At 41.1% G+C, this 12,593-nt stretch overlaps 1 protein-coding gene across 1 annotated transcript; it reads right to left on the bottom strand.

The window, feature by feature from the left end:
* Positions 1-10,620: 10,620 nt before the first annotated feature.
* LOC143138258 (uncharacterized) lies at positions 10,621-11,630 on the bottom strand. The gene is made up of 4 exons (XM_076298757.1): positions 11,461-11,630; positions 11,297-11,378; positions 11,000-11,164; positions 10,621-10,900 (listed from the first exon to the last, which is right to left on the bottom strand). Exons 1-4 carry the CDS (start codon positions 11,573-11,575, stop codon positions 10,621-10,623), a joined length of 642 nt encoding a protein of 213 aa, XP_076154872.1. The 5' UTR covers positions 11,576-11,630.
* Between the last annotated feature and the right edge of the window lie 963 nt (positions 11,631-12,593).

Below are 12,593 nucleotides of genomic sequence, written 5' to 3'. Positions count from 1 at the left end.
CGCTGAGCTTTCTTCGCCAGTGATGCAGTGTTGGTGGTCCAGGAGAGGTCTTCACTGATGTGCACCCCCAGGAATTTGGTGCTGCTCACTCTCTCCACCACAGCACCGTCGATGGTCAGTGGCAGGTGTTGGGTGTGACCTCTCCGGAAGTCAACAACAATCTCCTTGGTCTTGCTGACGTTCAGCAGGTTGTTGTCCCTGCACCACGTGGTCAGAAGGTCGACCTCCAACCTGTTTTGAGTCTCGTCGCCATTGGTGATGAGACCCACCAGAGTTGTGTCGTCAGCAAATTTCACTATGTGGTTGTTGTTGTAGGTTGCAGTGCAGTCATGCGTCAGCAGGGTAAAGAGCAGCGGACTGAGCACGCAGCCTTAAGGGGCCCCCGTGCTCAGTGTGATGCTGCTTGAGATATTGTTGCCAACATGTACTGCTTGAGGCCTCTGACAGAGGAAGTCCAGTAGCCAGTTGCAGAGGTTTTTCAAGTTTGCAGATGAGTTGTTGTGGTATTATGGTGTTGAATGCAGAACTGAAGTCTATAAACAGCAATCTCACATATGAGTCTCTTTTTTCCAGGTGGGTGAGGGCTGGGTGGAGGGCAGAGCAGATTGCATCCTCTGTGGACTGTTTGGCTCGGTATGCAAACTGGAAGGGGTCCAGGGTGGGGGGAGAATGGATTTGATGTGTGACATGACAAGCCGCTCAAAGCACTTCATGATGATGGGTGTCAGTGCCACGGAACAACTGCATCTTGCACACTACATTTGCACTATTACTTTTGCACATTACATCCCACTCCATGTGCACTTGTCTTGATATTATGTCTTATTTGTATATTTAAGTGTATTTTTGTATATTATGTTGATATGTGCCTGTATGTATATTGATGTCTCTATTGTACAGTATGTCTCTATATCACTATTTGTCTACTGAATATAAAAGTTAACATATACTACGTCTATTTGTTGAATGCATAGAGTTAACATATACCGAAGTCAAATTCCTTGTGTATGTACAAGGATACAAGGAAGTTTATTGTCACATGCATATAGTTACTGGAAGTAAGAAATGCAGTGAAATTATGTCTGGTGTCAGCCTATTTGTGCATTTATGGGGGGGGGGGGTAAAAAGTGCAGTAGAAGAGGGGTTTAGTAGATTAAGTGGCAAGGGCTGCATAAGAAAGGTGGGGGAGGATTGGGATTGGGGGGGGCACCAACAAATAGTAATTATGAGCCCCTAAGCAACTTCACGCAGAGGCTTGGGCTTCAGGGCACCCTGAGCTCTTGGGCCCAGTAGGCCCATTCATTCAGTAATCCATCCCTGGACATAGACCTGTGGTATGACTCCATTTGTCTCCAAAATGTAGCGTATATTTTAAAATAAATTACAAACTAGAGTATCTTTGTTAACCTCTATATTACACATACTGCCATGGCTCTTTGACTAATTACTTACACTTGAGTTTTTTTTTTTTTAACTAAGGCTTAGACGCATAGGTTTGGACCTATTAAGGTTTTGTATTTGTATTTTGATTTTATTGTGCTGGCGGCTAATCACACAATTTTAACGTACTGTAGTTTGAAAGGGACAAGATTCAGGATAGGCTACTACAGGCCCCTCTTCAGTCTGACTCACCTCACCTTACCCCATGCATAGCCTGGTTTCTGACATAAATTACGCTTTGTGCCAACATGTAGAAACACTAGGCTACTACAACATAGTTGTTAAATGTAAATTTATTTGGTGAATGGAGGTCATGGGCAGGTGGGGCAGCGAACTACCTGAAGCATCCTCCACAAAAAAATAGTTCCTCAGTAAATCGTTGCTCCAAGTCTACTTTTAATAATGTGATTGTCACATTAATTATCTATAGTTTTTTGTAGGCTTTCCAACTATTTTTGGTCTATTGACATCAACTTTTGGATGATGGTGGCGATTCTCGTTGAGTTTAATGTGTCATGCAATGTTGGGGCGGGCACCTCGACGATCGCATTCCTATATTTATCGCATAACCCTGGCGGCTTCAATAAAGATTGCAATCCGCGCTAAAAGATGCCTGTATGGTCGTAAAGTAGGCTACCCTAGTCTGCCCCATGGTCATATTCTAGAACTGCTCAAATGATTCCGCCAGTAGGCCTATCGTTTCATTTCATGATGCAGAAATGGCGAGTAGGCTAGTGTTGCACCTGTTAACCGTGTTGAGTTTCTGTAAAAAAAAACAAAAAAACAATTTGAGAGGTTGAAATTAGAAGATAAGTTAGCTAACCATCCTTGGTTTAGTAGCTAGTGGATTTAATAGCATCTTTTGACAGCGCAAAAACGAGAAGGCAACGGTGTTCAAAGGTAGCTAGGCCTAAGGCATATGCTGCATTCAGAATGAGCTAGAAGCTATAGCCCAGGGCTGGGCAAACTTTGGCCACACTGGGTTTTGAAAATTGGCCGGTGGGCCGCACAACAACCCCCCCCCCCCTATTTTTTTATAGCCTATAATTTAGTATGACAAAATATTTCTTTTAAAATATTAATTGCTTAAAAATACTGCTAATTTTATGCTGTTTAACAAATTGTGCACTGTCGCTTTAATACAGTCGCTTTAATTCACGTTTATTTCTCAATGATCTTCTGCCTGCTACGGTATGGCCCTTTGAAATGGTCAGTAGTGGGAACTACTGCTGCCTTCATGATTTCCTGTTAAAAGTTTTTTATAAGAAGGAGATATCAATTATCAACAATGACAAGCCAGCTGGAACCTGCGGCTCTCTCTCCCTCTCGTGAGTGCAGACGCGTTCCCAATTAAATGGATCGCATGTTCACGTTAGATCTGCTGCAAAGGAGATAACTAAGAGTTAACTTAGTTTAACATGATGTTATCTCTATTTAGCATGATGTTTTGACATTGACATTGTAAACGTTCTCTAAGGAGAGTGAAAAGCAGTTTGCAGTAAAGCTAACCAACGTCTCTATCGCAGGAAAAAAATAGCGAGCAGCCTGATAACCATATGAAATGCTCAGCGGGCCGGATGAAAGTGCTTGGCGGGCCGCAGTTTGCCCACCCCTGCTATAGCCTATTCGGTAATATACCGAGGTGAAGTTAGTTTGATATTTGATATTCGGATATTCGACAGATTTAAAAAAAAATTTTGAATGCAGCCGGTTTCACCCCGTGTTTGCAGACAATGTACAAACAGATGACCTGTCTACTTGCTCCCAGCCGACCTACTTAGGGACCGTCTGTAAAGTACCTTCTGAATTACCTTCATAGTCTTTTTTGTCAATAGCTTTGACATCATGTGACCTAGTGACTCCAAACCAATGCAGAATAGTTATCCTATATGGGACTCATCAGACACACCTCTTTTTATAGTCACTGTATGCACACTGTATTTTATATGAATATTTTAAAGAAAATACATTATTTCCCATAAGGAATGGTCTTTTTTTTTTCAATACCTCCCAAGTCATGTGACCTAGGGACTCTAAACCAATGCAGAATAGTTATCCTATATGGGACTCATCAGACACACCTCTTTTTATAGCGACTGTATGCACGCTGTATTTTATATCAATTTTTTAAAGAAAATACGTTATTTCATATAAGAAACAGACTCCTTTTTTCAATACCTCCCAAGCCATATGTCCTAGTGACTCCAAACCAATGCAGAATAGTTATCCTATATGGGACTCATCAGACACACCTCTTTTTATAGCGACTGTATGCACGCTGTATTTTATATGAATATTTTAAAGAAAATACATTATTTGCCATCATGAATGGTCTCCTTTTTTTCAATACCTCGCAAGCCGTGTGACCTAGGGACTCCAAACCAATATAGAATAATTATCCTATGATTCCAAACCAATGCAGAATAGTTATCCTATATAGGACTAATCAGACACACCTCAAATTAATATGATTTTTGCACATACTATTTTATATTAATTTCTTAAAGAAAACCAATTTGTTTCCTATAGAAGCTGCTTTGTGCTCAATACCTTCAATATACTGGGTCCTAGACATCACAGATCAACATAGAACTGTTCTGCTATGTGATACTAATCAGACACATGCCAATGTGAAATAATATTTTGCATGAACTATTATATTTAATTTTCTTTTAAAGAATCACATTTATTTCCTATGGAAAAAAGCTTTTTGCTCAATAGCTGCCATATAAGGGGTCCTAGACAACACAGATCAATACAGAACTGTTCTGCTATAGGGTACTTATCAGACACACCTCAATATGAAAAAATATTTGGCATCTACTATTATATGGAAGGTATTGAGAAAAAAAAAAGTATCCATAGGAAACAAATGGGTACTATAAAATAGTATGTGCAAAAATTATATTAATTTGAGGTGTGTCTGATTAGTCCCATAAAGGATATTGCATTGGTTTGGTGTCCCTACGTCACTTCCCTTGAGGTGGGAGGGGTATTGAAAAAGGAGACCATTCCTTATAGGAAACAATGTATTTTCTTTAAAATATTAATATAAAATAGAGTGTGCATTCAATGGTTATAGAAAGAGGTGTGTCTGATGAGTCCCATAAAGGATAACTATTCTGCATTGGTTTGGAGTCACTAGGTCATATGGCTTGGGAGGTATTGAAAAAAAGGAGTCTGTTTCTTATATGAAATAATGTATTTTCTTTAAAAAATTCATATAAAATACAGTGTGCATACAGTCGCTATAAAAAGAGGTGTGTCTGATGAGTCCCATATAGGATAACTATTCTGCATTGGTTTAGAGTCACTAGGTCATATGGCTTGGGAGGTATTGAAAAAAAGGAGTCTGTTTCTTATATGAAATAATGTATTTTCTTTAAAAAAATTCATATAAAATACAGTGTGCATACAGTCGCTATAAAAAGAGGTGTTTCTGATGAGTCCCATATAGGATAACTATTCTGGGGTGCGTTTCCCGTACAACTTTGGAGGTTAGCTTTTTACTAACGTGGTACGATGCATCGTTCAACTAACCAACATGTAAGTAAATCCCAAAACCGTCGTACTTACATAGTACTTTGTTAGTTTGAACCATGTTGGTTTCAACCAGCATAGTTCAGACTACAATGGTTGCAGATGTGTTCGGAGAATGTCGGGCTCTGTCGGTTAGAGCCGAACGCATGAAGTCACGCAAAAGTAATGAAATTTGACATTGCATGACGTTTCCTGGGCCCAGCAGTTATAATATCATTAATAATAATAATAATAATGATGATAATACTTATTACAACAATAGGCAGTAATTTCAATAGGCCCTAGGCTATGTATGCTTTTTAAAAAAAAAAATATATATATATATAGGTTATTAATAATAATAGGCATAATAATGATAATTTAAATAATAACGTCACAGTCTATTGAACGTAGGCTAGCCTACTAATTAGCCTAATCAGTGAAGCATAAATCTCCAACCGAGCAAATGTGAACAAATAAGTTACACAGTTAATGAAACACACCGAATAGCCTACATATAGGCTAAGTACTGGCCAATATTTTCATTTGTTGTAGTGTGACAAGGTGGCCTGAAAGGATAGACCTCTGCATTTCGGATCTTGTAGTCGTAGGTTCGGGCCTGGATAATGACCAATTAACAATGGTGTTGGAATCTTGGATAGGCTCAATCACTAAATATTCCTATGACCGTTTAGAAACCTGTAGTCCTAGTTTTAACTACTGATTGGAGACCATATGCTTACTAGCCTAGGCTTAGGATACATGTATATTATGTTCTATGAAAATTGGCATGGTTAGATTAGATTCAACTTTATTGTCATTGTGCGGAGCACAAGTACAAATACAACCAAATACAGTTTGCATCTAACCAGAAGTGCCAAAAAGGCAAAAAAGTACAATGTGATATATAAAGTATAGATACAGTAGGTGGTGCATAGACAGGACAAGAAATATAGTGCAGTGTAGACAGTAGTATACAGTTGGTTTGCAGAAGGTGGTTTAGAGTAATATAAATGAAATATAAATATGTGCAGTATCTTAGCAGTTACCTTACAGTAAGAGCAGAATAAATATGGATATGTAATATGAACAATGTTGAACAACATGTTGTGTAAGTGCTTTGGGTTTGACTCTGTTCTAAAAGCGCTATATGATTGCCCTTCATTTCACTGGAATATTGTCATGCCTTTATGCAGCATTTTTCCAATGTTGCCCTTGTTATGTGTTTTCATTGTGACACTGAAAACTGAATACTGTTACCACACACAAGTATTTCATGATATTTTAAATGCACATATACAGTTTTTTTACCATTACTTTTCATCCATTGTAGTTATGAAGTTGTGTGTTGAATCACAACCACAAAACGACAGTTCACATAGCACAAATGTTTCAATGCTCAAATGGTTGAAGGATCTGCGCCAGCTGTACCAACACACACACACACACACACACACACACACACACAGTGTTACTGTAGGTGCTGCTCATGTTGTTGCCTTCTGCTGCTGAGATAGTTGCAAAGTCATGTTGTTTTCAAATGCATGTCTATATTCCCACTGAGTGCACTGACATTTCAAGACCTACTTTATTCCATCAACCCCCTATGATAATACAAGCATGTCAACTGCTCCATCTAGGAGCCCAACAGTGAGGCAAAGGCGCGGTACAACAACGCCCATAGCCGGACCCGCGTTTTTGTGGAGAGGGCCCTGGGCATGTGGAAAAGTGTGTGAGCAAATCCGCTGGTGGCCTGAAGCTCCATCCTACAAAGGCGTGCAGTGCAGTTTTGGTGGCGGCGCTTCTGCAACATGGCCCTTCAGGATCACATCCCACTGCCGGCTGATGAGGAGCTGTTAGTGGAGGAGGTGGAAGAGGTCATTCCAGTGGCTGCTGCACACCTTACTGCTGGCCTGGAAGCACACTGGGAATTAGTTGCACATATGTTTGGCCCCTAAACACCCAAACCCCTCAATTCCCTGCCACATTCCCTGTTTTTCCCCTTTTGTTTATGTTTTTTACATTTCTTTTAGTTTGGTGGGGGTGAGGGGGTAAATGTACTTAACTTTCCCACCATCACTTTCTCCCCATGATCCCTCCCACACACACACACACACACACACACACACACATGTTTCCTATGAGCCATGACATCAAAATACATACACAGATTGAAAGGTCACAAAGCAAAGGCAACTTACCATTTTTCCGCCTCCCATGACAGGCCTACCCATACCTGGGCCATGAAGGACAAGTTAAATCAGTGAAAATCATGTCACATTTTGACACTGACCACAGCACTCAACTTCACAGCAGCATTCTCCAATGTCATTGTACCAACATAATTCAGCTATGTGTTCAAATATCAACATCATATAATAACTAAGAGTAGCCTAACTTATACACCCGCTGAACATAGCTTGTGATCAGACAAGATACAACACAAACCCCACTCCACAGGCATACTCACCTCACATCCATCTACTCAGTCTTGAACCCCTGACCTATCTCATGTAAAGCACACACACTACAGTCTCTGCCACAGCACAGTCACTTCACCACATCATAATGGGCTGTAGCTAGAGTCCATATACCGTTAGCTATGTGTATGATTAGCAGATGCTTCATCCAAACACACTTAACATACGACTACAATGTAACATTATCCTTTTATGACAAATACAATGCTAGCCTCACATAACAATACCGTTGGCAATCAAAAGCTTTATCACCAGATAACTTAACTTAACGGGTGTTCGAAAGAATCTGTGCTGACACATTACCATTAGGCTACATGTAAATTCACGAATAATAACAACACAGATGATTGCGGTCACCATAGCACTTCACCACAGGCCGCTCTGTTTTAGGCTAACTCCACATCACTTCACTTTCCAATGTACCACATAATAACGTTGTCCAGTAATGTGCAATTGTAGCTTCCAGCAATGCTATGGTATGGTATCCCACAGCAATGTTATGGGATCGTTTAATGGCTACCTCTCATCCATCTGTCCTCTGCGTGGTCCGTCATCAGGGTTACGTCGTCTACTATGGTTCTTACTACATACTACAGGTCGAGAGGTGTAGCTGTAACTACACAACTTTACGATAGTGGTTGCGAACGTTAGTTGCTACTATGGTTTTGGGAAACACTGACGCAGTGTCACGATGCATCGTACTATGTAAGTTCCAACACCATAGTTCACACTATCGTTTTGGGGAACAGTTGTGTCGTACTTACATAGTTGCAACCATGTTAGTTGCTACCGTAGTTAGCAACGATGCTTTTGGGAAACGCACCCCTGCATTGGTTTGGAGTCACTAGGTCACATGATGTCAAAGCTATTGACAAAAAAGACTATGAAGGTAATTCAGAAGGTACTTTATAGACGGTCCCTAAGTAGGTCAGCTGGGAGCAAGTAGACAGGTCATCTGTTTGTACATTGTCTGCAAACACGGGGGGAAACCGGCTGCATTAAAAAAAATTGAAAATCTGTCGAATATCCGAATATCAAATATCAAACTAACTTCACCTCAGTCTATAATATAGGCCTCTACAGCGAGTGGTCAGACAATTATCCATAACACCCAACTGTGTTGAGTTGCAGTTATAAAACCCAACTAGCCTACTTAAAAATATTAAATAGTTAGCAGGCCAGACAGAACACAAAAAAATAGTTTTGTTTACCCATAGCAACAACTAGCCTACTACTTTGCTGGTTTAACGTGGTGAGAACGGTGCTTAAAGGTATACTATGCAACCGGGGTTGATTTTCCAGCGAGGGTCCCCCCAGAGGCCGAAAATAAAAGTGCACTGTCGTAAAGACGCTCAGCTGTTCTCCTGGTTTCTCCGTCAAGCCAGGCGCGGTTGTTTTGAGCTTAGCAGACAGGCGAACGCAACGAATCACCATGTCTACTGCGGTAAGTGACTATTTTGTTCCAATTTTCAAGTTTGAAAATGTAGCATGTTTTCATACAATATTTGTTATGCAAATGTCTAAATAACAAAGATTGTAGTTAGCCAAGTTGGAGTTTCCCATACATTTATCCGACTGTCGTTGGGGGAAGGGGGGTTCTGATTTCTGTGGTTTTGCACCTCGAGCACTGAATTAGTACATTTCAAAGAACTGAAAATGGTCTAAACAACCTTATGCATGCATCAGAAATATTTGAAATAGTATGGTAGATAATCAGACTATTCTAGTCTGCCATAGTATGACTAGACACGAAATCGTTTGAGGCTCAGGACTTATGCTATTATGTAGGCTAAACTATTTTGTTCCAATTTTCAACACGTTTGTAACTGCAGTGTGTTTTCATACATTATTCGTTATGTATGTGTCTAAATAACAAAGATAGTAGTTAGCCAAGTTAGAAATAGAAGAGTTGAGTTAGCCAAGTTGAAGTTTCCCATACATTTATCCGACCGTCGTTGGGGGGAGGGGTTTTGATGTCTGTGGCTTGCACCTCGAGCACTGAAATGGTACATTTCAAATAATTGAAATTGGTCTAAACAACATTATGCATGCATCAGAAATATTTGAAATAGCATGGTAGATAATCAGACTATTCTGGTCTGCCATAGTATGACTAGACACGAAATCATTCGAGGCTCAGGACTTATGAGCTATTATATGTAGGCTAAACTTGTTATTGACAACAGCTCTGTGATAATATTGCAGGAATCAGCTTCAACATCAGCTTCGTCTGAGTTCTCTGTTCAAGCTATAGGTGGAAGGGATAGGGGTGCAAAGCCCAAAACCAGGCAGAGAACATCAAAGTGGAGGGGTGCAAGACTGGACTCAACTGAACAGAAGAGGTTACAGGACCTCCAAGACAGGCGCAAGGCTGAAATAAAGGTGTGTAATAACACTGATACTAATTAGATTTTAGATATTCTTAGTGTCACATAATAAAACTAATTGTTGCGTTGTATGACAAACTTTATTCCCTGGACCCTATCCAGAAGGACAGAATTCTGGATAGAATGGTGCAACGGTCACCAGGAATGATGATTGACGTCATGCATTTCCTGGATGTTCCAGAGAGCCCTGTCCTTGTCCCTGACACAGCTGGTCTACACTGGTGCATCTGTGGCAACTGCAGAGAAATGGACAGACCTGGAGAGAAAGTGCTGTCGGCAGTCACCACAGGACTGTGTCAGTAGAATGGGCCATATGGACTATTATATTTTGGATGAGGGTGTGTTGGGGCTGGCTCGTGCTGCATGGAACGACATCTTTGCCCTGGAGGATAACCCTGAACCTGGGGTAGACCAGCGGCAGTTCAGGCATACGGCTTACCGTCAGTTTGTCCAGCGGCAGTTCAGGCATACGGCTTACCGTCAGTTTGTCCTGTGGCAGCACAGACGCCTGGGTGTGGGCAACAGGGTTGTGATACCCAGTTGTTGTGTATGTCGCATCAGGGACAAATTCCCTGACCCAAGGGGCCAGTACACTGGTTTTAGGGTGCAGCGCTTGTTGTAAAGTTTTCAACTAATTGTACATTTTTGCTTTATTGACATACCAGCACAACACACATTGTTTTCAAAGTTTATTTACAAATAAAGATCTGTACATGTTTCACCACAAGAGAAAAGTGCCTCCTAACTTCCTATTTACAGAATTCAAATACTTTGGATCGTAAACATCCATCTGCTCAGTCCTCTAGGTCCTCTGTGTCTCTGTGGCCCAAGTCCCCACGGGACACATGTATGCTTACAAGTTCAGCTGTAGGTGGTGGCTGTTCCGGTGCGAGCAAACCAAGGCGCCTTGGGTCAGCAGGCCTCAAAGTCTGCTTGCGGGGAAGGCCTTTGCCACTTCCCAGCCTCCTTGCCAGAATTGCCCTCTGAAGGTCAGGAATGTAGCTGTACTGCTTCTTTTCCTTCATGGTGTAGACACTCCAGCTCTTTGACTTGTTATTGTATGAGCATCTGTAGCTAGAAAGTAATAAACAGAGCAATGTGTTGAAATCAACATAGCCAAATTTGTTTACAATGTAAGACATTCACAACAGAAACATTACAGTAGAAACATACATTTTTTGACCATCCCGGTTGCGTGCAGGAAGGCGCCGATTGGGCTTGTTGTAGTCAATGGCAGCCAGTAGTGTCCTTGTCTTGTAGACAAATGGTGTGTAGGCGTGCCGCTTTGATGAGTACATGAGGATGTGATTTTGGAAGGACTCCAAATCAGATGTGGTCCTATAAAGGTGGGACAGGAATGGGTGATGAGAATAACACACTAACATGAAATGACTAAACATACCCAAATTAGAGACTACAATGGAATAATGGCAACAACTCGTTCTATGCAATAATTGACTAGATGCTTACCTGAAGTTCAAGAACTTTTTCACCAGGCCCAACCATCGCTTGTCGAGCACAACTCCAGCCAATGCCTTGTGAGCGGCAGAACCTGTAATGATAACCTTGCAATTCACATATACACATAGATTTGGACAGGGAGTTCAACTTCTGCATTCATTTACTGAAAATACCTTGTTTGATCCATTGCTTCTCCTGGCTGCCTTCCTCCAGTGGCTCGTGCTGACAGCACCCAGTTGCCCAAGAGTGCTTATCCCGTACGTGGTGCAGCACGCCAACCCACATCATCTGCAAAAAAGGAAAATTACATACAGTGCATACAGAGCCAAGCAATCTCTGCCAGCGTAAGGAGGAGACCTGGTCAAAATATATACATTTTCACTTGACATACCTTGATCCCAACCTGGCACACAAGAGTAACACATACATCAATATTCAGCGCCAAACTAACCCTTCCAACCTAATATCCCAACCTAATATCAAGTTGACAACATGTGTCTATTACAAATGGTAAAAATAGTTTGAATCATACCCGTCGAAGCTTCTAGCTTAGACTTTTAGCTGCATGCCATATATCCAGTGAGTGTTGGATCCCCCATGCTTTGTATTTACCACGCTCTGGATCTGTCACAAGAAAATATATGTTGAACTACATCCCAACCCAAAACACTACATACAATTTGAACCAACTTCAAATAATACAGGAAAAAAACTCACTCAACAATGCACTGATCTGTGGGTGGGCATCAGTGACAACTTCTTTAATGGCAAGCTCTGGAAGGAGAGCTTCCATTGTACGAATAAAGCACTCCTTCTCCATGATGACCGAGTTCCTGTTGGTTTCTCGCTTATCAACAGAGACGATGTGGACAATGTCTCTGGAGTCTTGCTCTATGGTGGTGTATGTGCAAAACTGTGCACAATGACCTGCAACAACAGCACTGATGTCAACATGTGTGCATTTTTAAAAACACAGTTTGCACATGTCACGCATGTAACTACACAAATGAATAGCATCAGAAAAAGGGTGGTCCGACCTACTGGTCGGTCAGGATACAATGGCTAGACATTGAGAGATGAACTGCATGGGCTGTGCACAGAATAAGGTCTAATGTGATGCTCATTGAGTAGTTTCAGAACCTCAAACAACTGTTACTAACAAAGTGTGAGATACACACCATTCCTACAAGAGGGTTTACTTCAGACAGCTTCACAAATTAGACATAGTAGGCAGTCAATCCTCCATGAATCTAAATACATAAAAAGTCACTTGAACTTACCAGGGGTGTCCATTCTGGATCGGCCC

Source organism: Alosa pseudoharengus, unplaced genomic scaffold (assembly GCF_046254945.1).
Source record: "Alosa pseudoharengus isolate Yale_2024_CS ecotype anadromous, Long Island Sound unplaced genomic scaffold, YU_APseudo_1.1 YU_APseudo_1.1_scf_21, whole genome shotgun sequence".
Taxonomy (NCBI): Eukaryota; Metazoa; Chordata; class Actinopteri; order Clupeiformes; family Clupeidae; genus Alosa; species Alosa pseudoharengus.
This window is presented reverse-complemented; position numbering and strand designations above follow the sequence as displayed.